Genomic DNA, 14,773 nt, shown 5'->3' on the forward strand with positions numbered 1-14,773 from the left:
AATGCTGCAGGAATGCAAGAAAATCATCATTAGTAATACGTAAGTTCAGTGGTTTTTTTTATATATGCAGCCATGCAGGAACAATAATGCAAAAGAAACATTAGTAAGCTGACTTGGCTAGAGACCTATCCATCATGTTTACTGATTGGTGGTGCATGTCCCTCATGCAGACTGACAGTTTCCAACGAGCAGTTGAGTCCAGCCATCTCGCACGCTCACGCGGCTGCAGCCGCTCGCCGGGAGGGCTGTGCTCCTGCTATCGTGGGCGGCTACTCCTCCCCTCCCCTGCAACCTCGGAGGAGACAGCGGGTGTGATGCGAGAGAACCGGGAGTAAAGTGGAGCGAGGATTAGGGCGGCGGCCGGGTTAGCCGGCCGGGGCGAACGGAGAGGAACAAGATTCGATCCACTGCCTGTGCCTGCCCCCCCTGTTCTCGCTCTAGATCTCCCGCTCCCGAGTCTCCCGGCCGGCTCGCACCGCGCGGGCAGTGGCACACTCCTCCTCTCGGCTCCCACCTATAAATACACCCCTGCTCATCGCGCTCCCCTCAGCCACATGTGTTCCTCGATTTGGTAGCCTGCAAGAACCGTGCTGCGAGCCCCTGTTGCATTGATTCCTCCTCTATCTCTCGGGATCCTGGCAGCAGCTCGTGGCGCCTGCAGGGAATCGATCCATCCCCGGTTGCGCAACCGGTCACCGCTGGGGGTTTGTTGCTCGCTCCGTCTCTCAGCTGTTGCTGGAATAATCTGTTCCTGATCCTGTTCCTGTTCCTGTTCTTGTTCGTTCTCATCTCTCCCTTGATGCATTTCTCGCTCGTTCTTGGCCTCGTAGAGGTATCTGTCTGTCCACACCCACCAGAAATTTGATCTTGCTGTCTCTCTGTCTCTAGCGCTGTTCTTCATTGATTTGTTGTGTGTGGGCACTCTTCACTGTCTTTAGTTCATGAAGCTGGAAACTCCGCCGCAAAAAGCAGCCTGCATTTACTTGTTGAATCCGTTCCTCCTTCTGTGACGGAAGAAGAAGAAGAAGATCATCCAAGAACACCGGCAGGAGTCCCGTCTCTGGTCGATTGGTTAGATGCAAAGAGATGGTGCATGAGCAGAGCAGCGGCGCCCACCACCATCAGCAGCTGCCTAGGTACGCCACCAGCAGCGGCGCGCCCACCGGCGTGGCGCGGGCGTCGAAGAAGAACAAGCCCAAGAAGATCCCGCAGCGCGGCCTCGGCGTCGCGCAGCTCGAGAAGCTCCGGATCGAGGAGCAGAAGAAGATGGAGGGAGCCGCCGTGTCCAGGGCCGCGCACGCGCACGCGCCGCACCCGCACGCCCTCGGCGGCGGCAGCCTCGGCCACCTCCTCTCGATGCACCCTCCGCCGCCGCCGCCGCTCTCGCTGAGCTCCCTGAAGAGGCCGGCCGCGGACGTCGGCGTGCCCGGCGGCTTCCCGCCGGCGCTCTGGGACCCGGCGGACCCGATGAGACACCCGTACAAGCAGAGAAGCATGTGCCCGCAACCTCCACTTCCAACGGTACGTGCCTTCTTCTCTTCTACAGACGCGAGACGCCCATGCATACATGCTGACAAGCTTCAGGTTTCAGACCTCAGCGGCATGGAAGCCTTTCGCTGGGCAGGTGAGCACGGGCTTGTCGCTGACGGCGTCGTCGAGCCACCACCCAACGGAGCCCCCTTCAAACCAAATGTACAGCAGCAGCGTTAGTAGGAGCAGCGCGGCGGCGCCGGCGCCGGCGCCGGCCGACGAGGACAGGGTACGCGTCTCGCTGAAGGTTCAGATTTTTCTTTATGGAATCGAGGTTTTAGAATTATTACTGTGCTGTAAACGTATTTCGGTGCTCGGGATTGCTGCTAAGTGTGGATTTGGCCAGAGTGTAGGACGCGGCCGGCGTGGATAGGTCATGGCCGTTCATGTTCGAGGGCATGAACGCGGCCGCCTTCCGGACGACAGGCAAAGCTCCTTTCGCCGCGAGGTCGACGAGAGAGGCCGGGTTGCCTGATGCCTGTCCTGACCTGAGCAGATACGAGTTCAGAGCAACGAATTATTTCAGGTGAATGTTGTAATGCTAATTCACATGTTCAATGTGCACAAAGCAAATTATTGCCATGAATCAAGATAAAGCAGCAGTGCATCTGCATAGATTCTTGGCCTTTTCAGTTATTGCATTATTCTCACGACATTCAGGGGCAAGTCAAAGCTAATGCAGAGAAATGGGGGAGGAAAATACGGAATTACATTTCTTTCTATGCATTTTTGCTGCAGTTGATCCCAGTGCTAAAGAAACATTTAAGACTCATAATCTGATTTTAGTTTAATCTCTGTTGTGCAGCACAAATCCGAGTTATTCAGACTGGGCATCAGAGTTTGCTCCCTGCAAGAGCAGCAAGGAGAACGGCTGCACCGGGGAGCCTGCCTACCTCACCTTGAACGCACAGCCTGCTCCCCTGATCAAGCAGCCCCATTTGATCCCGTCGATTCACCTCACAGAGTACAGCGACTTCGGCGTCATGCAGTCTCAGGCAAGTGAAGTTCTGTTGATATCTTCCTCTGAAACCGATGGTGACTTGGCGGAGACATTCTGATGGAATTTAACCTAACCGGTGAACTTGAACAGCAGGGAAGCGTTTCAGCGTCGTCGTCGTCGCGGCCCTTCTACAGCTTCATGCCGGTCGTGCCGGTTCGATGCGAGAGACCCCTGAACGAGATCAAGGCCGACGTGTCTGACGGCGTCGACCTGGAACTGAAGCTTTGAAGGAGCTCATCAGACATCAGTGGGCTCCTCCCTCTGTTCCTTCCTGGTAAACATGGCACCAAATCTGCAATGGAAACAACACCTTGTTGAAAAAACCGACCGTAGTGGTGTGTTCAGTTTGTAACCTGAAAGATGATGTATCAAAGTTTGCGTTCTGAAGATGGTTTTCGCTTCAAATAAGCATCTGGTGAAGGGTACCTCTACCTGAGCCATCCCCTGGTCGTTTCAAGCAGAGCACAGCCTGTGCGTGATCGAAGCACGAAGCGTTTCCACATGGTCCCGATAAGATCGTGCCGAATGTGGCAGAGGCTCGCTTAACAGAAGAGTATCATTCAGAGCAGATGGGTAGACGGGTGCTGTGTTGAACAGGCGCATGTGCAGGACGGGCATTACTACCTAGCAGCTAGGCTGTGGGGTCTATTCTGTATATAGATCTAGCAAGCAACATGGTTTTTGTTTGAGGCATTTGTGGATGTAGGGTAACGTGCATGGAATCACAATATTCCCATTTTATTTAGAATTTTTGATATTTTATTACCTTTCAAGATATAGGCCTCCACAATTACCCACCAGTGCCATTAAAATAAAATTCTATTTATAAATATAAATATATCCATCATTTTGCATATCAAGCTACATATCATGTATGTCTATAGAATACTAGCTGCACAAATAATTAATATATTTTACCACAAGTATATCTTATTATATTACCAAAATTCTGAATGCACCTTAACGATTATATTATTATTAGTTAAAATAAACAAGATAATTTTAGACTTTGCACTATATTAGACTACCACCTGATTTGCTGTGACATCATGAGAGGGTGATCAAAGTTGGGCCAGTGATGAGGATCATAAAGTTGGAGGCTAAGAGCAAGGGTAAGCGCGGCGCCGCAAGTTTCTTCATCCTTCATGTGGAGTATGGAGACTGTTCATCATCTACTGCCTCTGCCTACTGGTGATGGCTGAACATGCATGTCCACAGGCCCAATGCAAGCACAAGACCACTGCATGTTCAACTGAACCATTTTTCACAATCCTCCTGCATCCCTATCCTTGTCGAGGGAGGGTCCTTGACATTACTCCAAAGATTTGTTGCCGACATTGCTACAAGACACTACCGCACCTCACAATTAGCACTACAAACTCAAAAAAAATTAACACCACAAGCAGATCAGAAACTAGGATAATATCGTTCAGGCCATAATTGGTATAGTAAGCTCATTAGCCTTAAATATGAACATAGGCTGTCGAATTTTTTAACGGAATCTTTGCTCCGCAATATGGAGATTTGTTGGCTTCCAAAAAGCAAGAAACCTGGATTGATTATTGTAATGCTCCATTCCAAATATGGCTAAGTTCTAATCTGCACGTTGAGTAAAACACATAATCGCTCTAACCCCGCTTACGCTTTTGTCCTCGCTTCGCGTAAAAGGGTTAACCCGGGGGTTGAAATGCACTTGGCACTTGGGTTTATATATTGGTGAACCTCACCCTCAACTAGCAAGGTGAGACAACTCCCCACACACATGCCATGCCACTCACACTTGGGCCATTAGTGGGCTCAAATTTATCTTTGTTGGCCCGGGATGTCACGTACACCCCCTAAAGGACCTGTCGTCCTCGCCGGCAACATACCCGCACACAGTGGGTTAATCGACTAGAAACTTTTCCTCTTAGCACACGTCGTCTATGCGCATAGTACCGGCGCGTATGCCATGTCGTGTGACCACACACGGGTCCACACACGCTATATGTCCACGTCCCTAGCACGCACACGGCCCGTGTAACAGCGGGGATTGGCTCTGATACCCAGAGTAACGCCCCAGTCCAAATATAGCTAAGTTCTACTCTGTACGTTGAGTAAACCACGCGCTCGCACCAACTCCACTTACGCTTTCGTCCTCGCTTCACGTAAAAGGGTTAACCCGGGGTTGAAATACACTTGGCACTTGGATTTATATACTGGTGAACCTCACCCTCAACTAATAAGGTGGGACAACTCCTCACACACATGCCATGCCACTCACACTTAGGCCATTAGTGAGCTCAAATTCATCCTTGTTGGCCTGGGATGTCACAATTGTTCCCCAACAAAAACTATGCCATGGAGGCATGACACCATGCAACAGACGGCAGAATTAAACATAGTAACAACAAATGATCAAGAGGATCATAAAGTAGGGAAGCTAGTAAAAGAACAACTGAGTCAGTTGAACTGAGTAGTGGGTAGCATTACTGCAAGGGCTGGTAGAAAAGAAACATGATACTACTACTAGCGAATGGTAGTAGCAAAGATCGAGGAGATAGGCAGTTGTGACAAGATTAGGGTTGTGCGCTTGCCTTGCGGCCACATCACTGACAAAGAAAGATATAGATAAAAGGAGGCACCACTGCACTAGTAACAGAGAAGCGTAATCAAGAAGCGTGTGATGAAAATGATTTAAATTTGTGAATAATAATTAGATAAAAATGCAAAATATATTTAGAATATCAATACTAGCCGCGCAAATGCGCGGGTCACTTCACTAGTTACACCATTAGCTGGGCATATGCTTGCATACCACCAGCTTGGTTTTGCATGGACGCCCAAAAGTCTACACTTTTACTGTTGCGAAGCCCAACTAAGACGTCTCCTTTTTGTTTCCAGAGTGATGTCAGAAATAACCAGTCCAAACATCTGATGCTTGCATAGTTGCATCCTGCGCAAGGCTGAGACAAATGCTGGCAATCAAACACTTTCTAAGTTAAGCCTTTGTACTCAACTTACTTTGTTGGGTTCATTGTTCACCAATTTTCACTTCAAATCTCTAATTAAATTGATGCTTCCAAAAAGACAATTGCGATTTTTTGAAAATTATTATGCGTAAGCTAAATTTTTAACGACCCAATCTTGAACATGGTTCAGATTATCAAATTGGGCAATTGGTCTTGACCTTTTTTAACCGTAAACTTTCCATTTGAGATCTATCATCAGAACATTTTCATCTTAATCGTGAGAGGAAAATGCCAAAAAGATCAAGTTTGTTTCGAAGTGTTACGTATGGCGAAGATTTTCTTTTTAAAACTCGTATGATGAAGATGTCAGTAGATCAACGGGAACTATTGTATGGAAAATATAAAAAAAATAAGATAAAAAAGGGTACAAAAGAAAACAAAAGCGATTATCAAAAAGACAAAAACACCCCTCCATCTGCGGCCCACTCCCCTCCAGTCCCGGCGCGGCGACGCCACCGACCGACCGACGCCGTCTTCCTGCTTCCCCCCACCACCCTTTCGTCCTGACCGCATCAAAGGAAGTGTCACGCCGTCCATTGACGGCCCCTCTCTGCCAGATGAGCACTCCTCCGCGCCTCCTTCCTCGAAGCGAAGCACTCCATCCACATCGGAGGAATTCATCCTCCCTACTCGTTCCTCATCCTGCTGTCCTCTTCTGTACTAGCGTGGAGCGGAGATCTGCCAGTGCCAGGCCAAGCTGCCCGCCCGTAGGTGACGTCGCTCGGCCACAAGCCGCAACGCCCGCTCCCCCACGCGCGGAGCAGATCTCACTACTTGGCTTGCTCATCATCGCTCCTCCCACGCATGTGAACCCAGACAACAGAAGGTAAGCAATCCCCTTCGTTGACACCTCTCAGTTTTGGGGATTTGATGTTGAACCCTAAAATTTGGGGGCAAAATCAAGAAGCCCTACGTAGGAGCATGGCTAGTGCGCGCTTTCACCAGAGAGCATCAATAGGAGGTTAATAGGATAATATTCACTGATTAACACTACACCTGCGTCCAACTTTGATATGGATACGAGCTGTGTACGGATGATGTCAAATAGTGGCGGACCTAGACTTTTAAAATTTAGGTGTATATGATCTCTAAAGATATTTTTTAACTTAACTCTATTTTAAATAAAAATCATTATAGCTAGTTTAAAATATATTTTATTTTATTTTACAAACTAACTTAAATCTACATTCCATTCCTCATCAATAGTGTCTCAAAATCAAATAATAAAAATTTCACATGTCTCGTGTATGGTCATCTGTTACTTTATTTATAGCATATGTTAGTTGTTATATTGCTAGCACATAAAATATCTATCAGTGTGATATTTTGCTCTACTGTACAATTTGAAGTATTGTAGGGCATGTTTTCTAATACTTAGGTAGAATAAGATATTTTTTTAGCTATGACAATTTGTTATAATCCTAGCAAATATGCCCGTGTGTTGTTACATGTGACACTGAAGTATTTATTAATCTTGTCAGTTTAAACATCATCATAACATAATTAAATATCATATGGCAATATCTCCTTCAATATCTTTTCAAATAAAGTTTTGACCTCTAGCACTTCTCAATATTTTGTACATGCCACCTATCCTCCTTTCTCAAAAAAAATCTTTCTACCATCACGATGTTGTCTGTCACGACCTTGAATTTAGCAATAATGACGTGCCCACCATATTATAGCATGTGTGCTCGTCTCGACATTGTGGTCTAGTAACATGTTGATTTACACTTGCTGACCTGCTGAGCATTCGCGATTCACCCTTATACTTAAGTAGAGTTACTAGAAAAGCTCAAGACTCATGAGCTATTTATATTTGATTCGACGAAAACTCAATTCAAGCTAAACTATACTTGGAATCAAACCATGCTTGGACCTAACATGGAGCTCGCGAGCTTGAAAGTACATCTAGGCCTTTAATGGGTTTTGATGAGTCGAATGACAACATGCTTGAAGGACTAACGATTTTATTAAAGTTGTCATGAGCAGGAATTTATTTACAAATCAATTATTGTCATTGGCTCATGTGATAAAGAATCAAACAAAAGGCAAATATTGTTGAAAGTCAAGCATAGTGAGAAGGAAAATAAAAACAAGGGTTCATGCAATGATCAATTATGGTTTCTAATTATGGTTTGACAAAGTGAAGAGTTATTTGTCTAAAGGATCAAAAAGGTTCATGATTACAGTATAATGATAACGACATGAAGACATGAGAATAAAAAGTGAGATTCATTGTTGATGTGCAAAACTTAACTCAATGTGGCATGGATAAGTGGTGAAGAAACCAACCGAGATGACTAGTGCGAGGCAAGCAAGCTTTGGTGAAGCGACGGCTTACCATGTGCGAATTGCTAGGGTGAAGTTGTTAGTATCCGTGGGATTTTCGAAGTATCATATCTAAGCCTCATTGGGAGAAGCAATGCAATGCATCAAATATTTTATGGAGCAACTTAAGGTTCCGAGGACAGATTTGCAAATGTGTTGGGAATTCTAAGTCACTAGCTCAGGTATGGATTTGCTCAAGGAAAGAAGATACAATATTGAAATCCCAAGATTGACAAAGTCAAAGTATGATAAGACCGAAGTGATTCTAGGCTCAAGTAGTTTACTTGTGTTTTATATTTTGAGTATAGGTATGCTGTACTATCAAGGAGGATGCAATGTTGATTGATTGGCATGATCAAAAGTATTCATAGGTCACCCAAGTGAGAACCCTGAGACAAAACTCTGAGAACTAACTTTGTGCTGTTTGGATAATCAAGTGTTAGCTTGATGGACCAAGTAGGGCAACTTAACTGAGGTTTGGAGTTCACTGGCCCTAAACAGTCTGGGGGACCGGTCTGACCGATCCCAGGGCATAGTGGCTAGTTTCAAGCCAGATCGATCTGCTCTGACAGTTATAACAGTTAGTTTTTGGAAGTTGGATATTTATACCCCTTGGCCCTCTCTTGTAGGGGCTGCTGGTTTCTAGACTATTCTTGAGCTCCTTGAAATATTTTATTGACTAGCTAGCTCTCCTCAATACTCTTTATGAGTTGTGCTAACTAGATTGCATATCTTTTGGTTGGGTTGAGAGATTGAGTGAGTATGAACAAAGTGACAATTGTGAGAGCTCTTTTTCGAGCTGCAGTGAGCAACCATAGCTTGAGCACTCTTGGATTCGTCAAAGCTTTCAATTTGCATTTGTTACTCTTGGAGAATTGCCTCGTAGACGGCTAGGCATCGTCGGCTAGCTCCCAACGGTGTTGTGAGCAGCGGCAAGTCTGTGCGGGCATGATCTTGCCCCCTTGGTGGAAAAGATCAAGATAGCGGAAAGGTGTAGTAGTTGAAAAAAGACCCAACTCACGGGATCGAGTTGAAAGAGACTCACGCCCAACGAGTTTCTCAACAGAAACGTAGGGTTCACTTTGGTGAATCTGAATTTCGAGAAACAAATTCTTGTGTCTCTATTTTGGTTTGCCTCACTACTTGTCTCTCTAGTTTTATTTTGTACTTCCGCTAGATCTACTTAGTTGTGTTGTTTATGTGTGTGCAGGTGTTTGAAATATACTTAACATCATTTGCAGAAGCACTACACTAAATTACATTTATGCTAGAGTTAAAGGAGAGGAGAACTCTGATATTTGAACAGGTTCTGCACAAAACTGATCTGACCGGTCACTCCAACCGGTCTGACCGATTGCCTATTGTGCGTTGCGGTTAAGTCGTGGATCGGTCTGATCGGTCTTCCTGACCGGTCGGTGTACTGACTTGTGTTTAAGTGCTGTAATTTGCAGGATTTTTAGAAACACCTATTCACCCCCTCTCTAGGCGACATCCAAAATCCTTTTAGAGCTCCAATCCGAGATTGAGGTATTTAATGAAACTGGAGTATTTCAGTTTTGCGTGGCATGTGTACGCATCCTACTACCTCTATTAACTAAGCTTCTAACCATCAAAAGTTAAAATAATATAGCTAGAGATTAGAGCCTTGCATTAGCTAGCAAGCTACTATGTTGCACAAGCTAAAATATGTGCAAAATAATACCCACTCTATTCCCTTTTGATAGTTCTGTTTCATCTTAGTACATGATCAAGAAGAAGAACCTCGCTTATTATCTCATTAATCACGACTTCTCATTTCCGATGTTATTGTATATGTACATTAATCTTTCTTGGAGAGAAATTTCTCTACACGGAATCGAACAGCTATCTGTACTATCTCAAGATGTCAAACTATCTCAAGATGTCAACTCAAATGGGACTATCAAAAGAGAATAACTCAATTTTGGAAGTAGGACTATTAAAAAAATAGAGAGAATAAAGTTAAATATCTAGAAATACTTCTTTTCCTATTTATTTATAATTAAATGCGTCTTTCAGGTCTGTCAGGTCAATCTCAATGTATAGTTTCATTGCAATATTACAAAGAATGTGAACTTGGTAACTGAATGTGATGAGTATTATGGGGATGAAACTTCTCTCACATTCTATAAAACTTTTTTTCTCTCTTCTCGTAATGATCCTGCCATAGCAACAAATTTGCTGATGTAGTATAATATGTAATGTCCATAAAATTTGTACAAAGACTAGTCTTATAGTCTCTCCATCCCAAATTATTAGTCGTTTTGGCTTTTCTAAATTTTTAGACTTTACTACACATCTACATATGTATTATGTCTAGGTGCATAACAAAATCTATAAATCTAAAAACCAAAATGATTAATAATTTGGGACGGAGAAAATATGCGTGACTTGTTAACTATTATCATTAATACCGCTATTGTAAAGTGTTATGTCGTGGTCTAATCTCGAGCTCAAGTTGGCTCGGTCCCTCGAGCTCGGTTCATTGACAACTCTGCTGCTAAGGGTCCAGCCGCTCAGGGCCTCATGTTCATCATCTCCCTCCGTTAAGAAGTTCTTTATCTGTATACTTTTATTTATATAAAGTGATCTTAATCTTCATACCCGTAAAATATTGACTCACACTTGTATGCCCTCGTCTTAAGCTTTCTTTACTCCTATATCTTTCTATCCATATTTCTGTTAAAAGTTAAAGGTAGAGAAATTCTGAAAGTTGGGACATACCAATGAAAATTACCATTTTGCCCTTATCCATCCATTACTGACTGCTCCTTCCTTTCTCTTCTCCCGCGACGCACATAAGGCAGTCTGCTTCCTCCTCCCGTAACCTAGCAGAGGGGCGCCCCTGCCGCCACCGTCCGGCGCCGCCGCCGGCCAGCATCTTCAGCGGCGCAGGGATCCGCGCCTGGGTCACCTTTCCCATCTCTCTCTCGGACACAAGGACTCTTTCCTCCCTTCCTTCCCTGGCGGCGACGACTGGGCGAGCGGCGGCGCTATTTGTCCTGCCTTCGCCCAGCCCTTTGCCGGCGACGAGCGTATCCTCCAGGTATGCCCACCCCTTCTCTTTCCTTATGCTGTGCGAGACGGAGCACCCTAAACCCTAACAAAACTATTCGTATTCGGATCTGAATCCAGTTACCATATATTACCTACTACCTTCGATTTCGTTTGCATGAATTATCGGGTGTACATGTGTACACCCATGTCCTATGCTGGTACGCCCCTGATGTCAAATAGTGTTTGCATTAGTGTGCAAATTGCAATTTAGTCTACCTGGGAGGAATAGAGTCCAACGACTAGCCTTGAGGGCAGAGAGTGCTGCAAATCAGGACATTAGAAACTTTGGGTGCTATTAAATTATACTGGAACATTTCCGTGCTATTTCGCTAAAGTTGGGATCTTTGAGGGAAACAATCCATGGTCACTCAATCGAGCTGAAATTTTGTTCAACGGGTTAAGTGGACAATGTGGCTTCACTCACCAGGAAATTGTTGGTGTTCACTATTGCAAATATAATTCAACTCAGGCTATTAGGTAAATATATGGCATGACCTGTGCAGTTGTCTACTCACTGTGACGGTGGAGCCAAAGATATCATCGGCATACAATGTGCCTTATCATTTACCAAAGGATAGAGAAATACCATGTCACTTTTTTTAATGAAATATTGAAGACCCTTATTCTAAGGTTAGAGAATAGAATGTTGTACTTCCATGAAAAAGCAAAAACATATTATTTTACGCTTCTTACAACTCAAGTTAGCTGTTAGGGTCCCTAGAGCTGTGAGGCTGTAGAAGGTTTCTTTCCCATTCTTTTTCTTTTTCTTTTGTTGTTGCAGGAGGCTTTGCCCCCAAATCCATTATGAACCTGATGATGTTACATACTGAACACTAAAAGCTAGGGCATTGAGTTGGGATATAGATACAATCTATACATTTATACACTATGACTCAAAGCAGATGGCCAAAACTGATTTACTAGCTCCATTTTGAATATACGATGCATATGGCAAGATAATTGGTGTGAACCAATTAGCCTGCCCTAAGTGTCATATATTTAATAACAGAGGGAGTAGTAACAAACTGCAGAGCCAGGCTATTAATCTAGTGTTCATACCCTGCACGAATTCTCAGTATCCATAAACCTTTTGCCCCTGTATGGAATGAAATATACCTTTGTTACTTTAATGACAAATTGCTTGTGACATTGCTGTGCAGGTCAATGTTTTTGCAGCTAGAGGAAAAATTTACCTTGTTGCTATCAAGTTATCTGTGAGTTTTCTATGATTCAAGGAAACATATATTCTTCAGCTAGTGGGTGTGCTCATTAATGGAAGAAGACCAGATTTTAGTTCAGCCAGAGCAGAACCTTGTACCTAGCGGGCACACCCTTGTCATTGGTCAAGAGTTTGCAGATGTCGACACATGCCGGAGGGCTGTCAAGGACATGGCCATTGCTTTGCACTATGAGCTCCGTGTTGTGAAATCTGATCGTAGCCGATTTATCGCCAAGTGCTCAAAAGAAGGCTGCCCATGGCGTGTGCACATCGCTAAGTGCCCTGGTGTTCCGACTTTCACTGTCCGGACTTTGCATGGGGAGCACACATGTGAGGTTGTTCGGGATCTGCATCATCAGCAGGCTACCGTTGGTTGGGTGGCTAGGTCTGTTGAGGCAAGGCTAAGGGATAACCCACAAATTAAGCCAAAGGAGATATTGCAGGACATTCGGGAGCAGCATGGGGTTGCTGTATCTTATATGCAGGCATGGCGTGGAAAAGAGAGAAGTATGGCTGCCGTTAACGGTACACTTGAGGATGGTTACCGCCTTCTTCCTGCATATTGTGAGCAGATTGGAAAGACAAATCCTGGAAGCGTCGCAACATATAGAGGGACCGGACCTGGGAATGCCTTCCAGCGTCTGTTTGTCTCATTTCGTTCATCCATTTATGGTTTCCTGAATGGTTGCAGGCCCCTTCTGGAAATTGACAAGGCTGACCTAAAGGGGAAGTATCTTGGGACGCTGCTATGTGCTTCAGCTGTTGATGCTGATCACATGATGTTCCCTCTTGCATTTGGTGTTGTTGATTCTGAGAGTGATGACAACTGGAGGTGGTTTGTATCAGAATTGAGGAAGATGCTTGGAGTTAACACAGATAAGATGCCCGTCCTGACAATACTATCTGAGAGGAAACAGCAAGTGGTTAAAGCTGTTGAAGATAACTTCCCTACTGCTTTCCATGGATTTTGCTTGAGATATGTGAGTGAGAATTTTCGTGATGAGTTCAAGAATCCTAAACTTCTTAACCTTTTCTGGAGTGCTTTTTACAGTCTAACGGCAGCAGAATTTGACGCCAAGGTAAATGAAATGATGCAAGTCCAAGATGTCATGCCATGGCTACAGCGTTTTCCACCAAACCTGTGGGCAGTTGCTTTCTTTGAGGGTATTCGATATGGCCATTTTAGTCTTGGAATAACTGAGATATTATACAATTTATCCCTTGAATGTCATGAGCTTCCCATTGTGCAAACCATCGAGCACATCAGGCACCAACTGACCTGCTGGTTTGCTGAACGTCAGAACTTGGCACAATCATACAATTCGGTTCTTGTTCCTTCAGCTGAGAAACTTATTTCAGAAGCCATTGCTGACTCACGATGTTATCAAGTCCTTCGAGCAAACAAGGTGGAGTTTGAGATTGTGTCATCGGAGCGAACAAACATTCTGGACACTCAAGCTAGGTTTTGCTCATGCCGTCGATGGCAAATTTACGGCATTCCATGTGCACATGCTGCTGCTGCACTGCTTTCCTGTGGTGAAGATCCCCGCCACTATGCTCATGACTGCTTCAGTGTGATGAAGTACCGGGAAACCTACTCCCAGCCGATCTATCCAATTCCAGACAGGAGCCTCTGGAACAGTTCGTCTTCAGGGTTACAGGGTGTACTTAACAAAGCAGATATGATGCTTAGCCCGCCCAATATCCGGAGGCCTCCTGGCCGTCCAAAGATGAGGATACTTAAGATAGAGAGCCTGAAACGGCCAAAACGGATTGTTCAGTGTGGTCGATGTCATCTTCTTGGGCATTCACAAAAGAAGTGCTCATTGCGAAGTTGATACTTATCCATTCATGTACATTGAACTTTGTTTTATTGGCAAAATTGGGAAGTTTATGCTTGTTTGTGTCTGTCTGTATTCCTATGTTGTGCTGTTAGTCCAACCAGTTTCCTTAAGCAAATACTTCTAAATAGCTTATGTCTGTGCATATAAGAGCATCTCCAAGAGACTCTATATCTTTCCTAGTTTATAGAAATAGAGATTTCAGTGAACCTTTCAACAGTCTCTTCAATTGGATATCTACATATAGACATCCTCTTCCGGATTTCCTGCTAGCCAAAATGAAGAGCGAGAATAACTCTCTAGACTATGCACAAGATATAGAAAAGCTGTTGGATAAAATAGAGAGATAGAAAATGATTTTTACTCAAATGACTCTACATAATAATTTACAGGGTAGATTTTAGAAAGTTTCTTGGAGATGCCCTGCAAAATTATTCTTCAATTTCGAGGAAGGTGGTGAGTGAAATATGATACAACAGTTTTCATAAGTATCTATAACCTGGTGCATGACAGCAATCCGCCCTCTCCCCTCCAATGCTGACACAAAAACAACCGGTATTCCTGTAACCTGCCAAATCTGGGAATACATCTGGAAAGATAAATGCCTAATGCCCAAGAAATTTAAAGTGCATCTCCAGATATTAACAAGTACTGAGTAAAAAGAGCTCAAGTGACTTTGCCAAACGAGGAACATGACAAATTAACTGTTCCATCAGTAAACATAGTGACGTATTTCTATTTATGATGATCACCAAAAAAAAAGAGA

The 14,773-nt window shown here is 44.3% G+C and overlaps 2 protein-coding genes across 3 annotated transcripts; both read left to right on the forward strand.

The window, feature by feature from the left end:
* Positions 1–326: 326 nt before the first annotated feature.
* LOC120672106 lies at positions 327–2,919 on the forward strand. Its single transcript, XM_039952401.1, has 5 exons — positions 327–1,521; positions 1,625–1,759; positions 1,884–2,056; positions 2,336–2,525; positions 2,621–2,919. Exons 1-5 carry the CDS (start codon positions 1,087–1,089, stop codon positions 2,756–2,758), a joined length of 1,071 nt encoding a protein of 356 aa, XP_039808335.1. The 5' UTR covers positions 327–1,086; the 3' UTR covers positions 2,759–2,919.
* A 3,131-nt stretch (positions 2,920–6,050) lies between these two features.
* LOC120672840 lies at positions 6,051–14,216 on the forward strand. Of its 2 annotated transcripts, none has more exons than XM_039953445.1 (2): positions 6,051–6,367; positions 12,108–14,152. In XM_039953445.1, the coding sequence occupies exon 2, from the start codon at positions 12,220–12,222 to the stop codon at positions 14,002–14,004; it is 1,785 nt and encodes a 594-aa protein (XP_039809379.1). In that variant the 5' UTR covers positions 6,051–6,367; positions 12,108–12,219; the 3' UTR covers positions 14,005–14,152. The 2 variants fall into 2 exon arrangements, with proteins under 2 accessions (XP_039809379.1, XP_039809378.1); XM_039953444.1 differs by lacking the exon at positions 6,051–6,367 and adding an exon at positions 9,088–10,936 and having other exon boundaries at positions 12,108–14,216.
* The last annotated feature ends 557 nt before the right edge of the window (positions 14,217–14,773 follow it).

This window comes from Panicum virgatum, chromosome 5N (assembly GCF_016808335.1).
Source record: "Panicum virgatum strain AP13 chromosome 5N, P.virgatum_v5, whole genome shotgun sequence".
NCBI lineage: Eukaryota > Viridiplantae > Streptophyta > Magnoliopsida > Poales > Poaceae > Panicum > Panicum virgatum.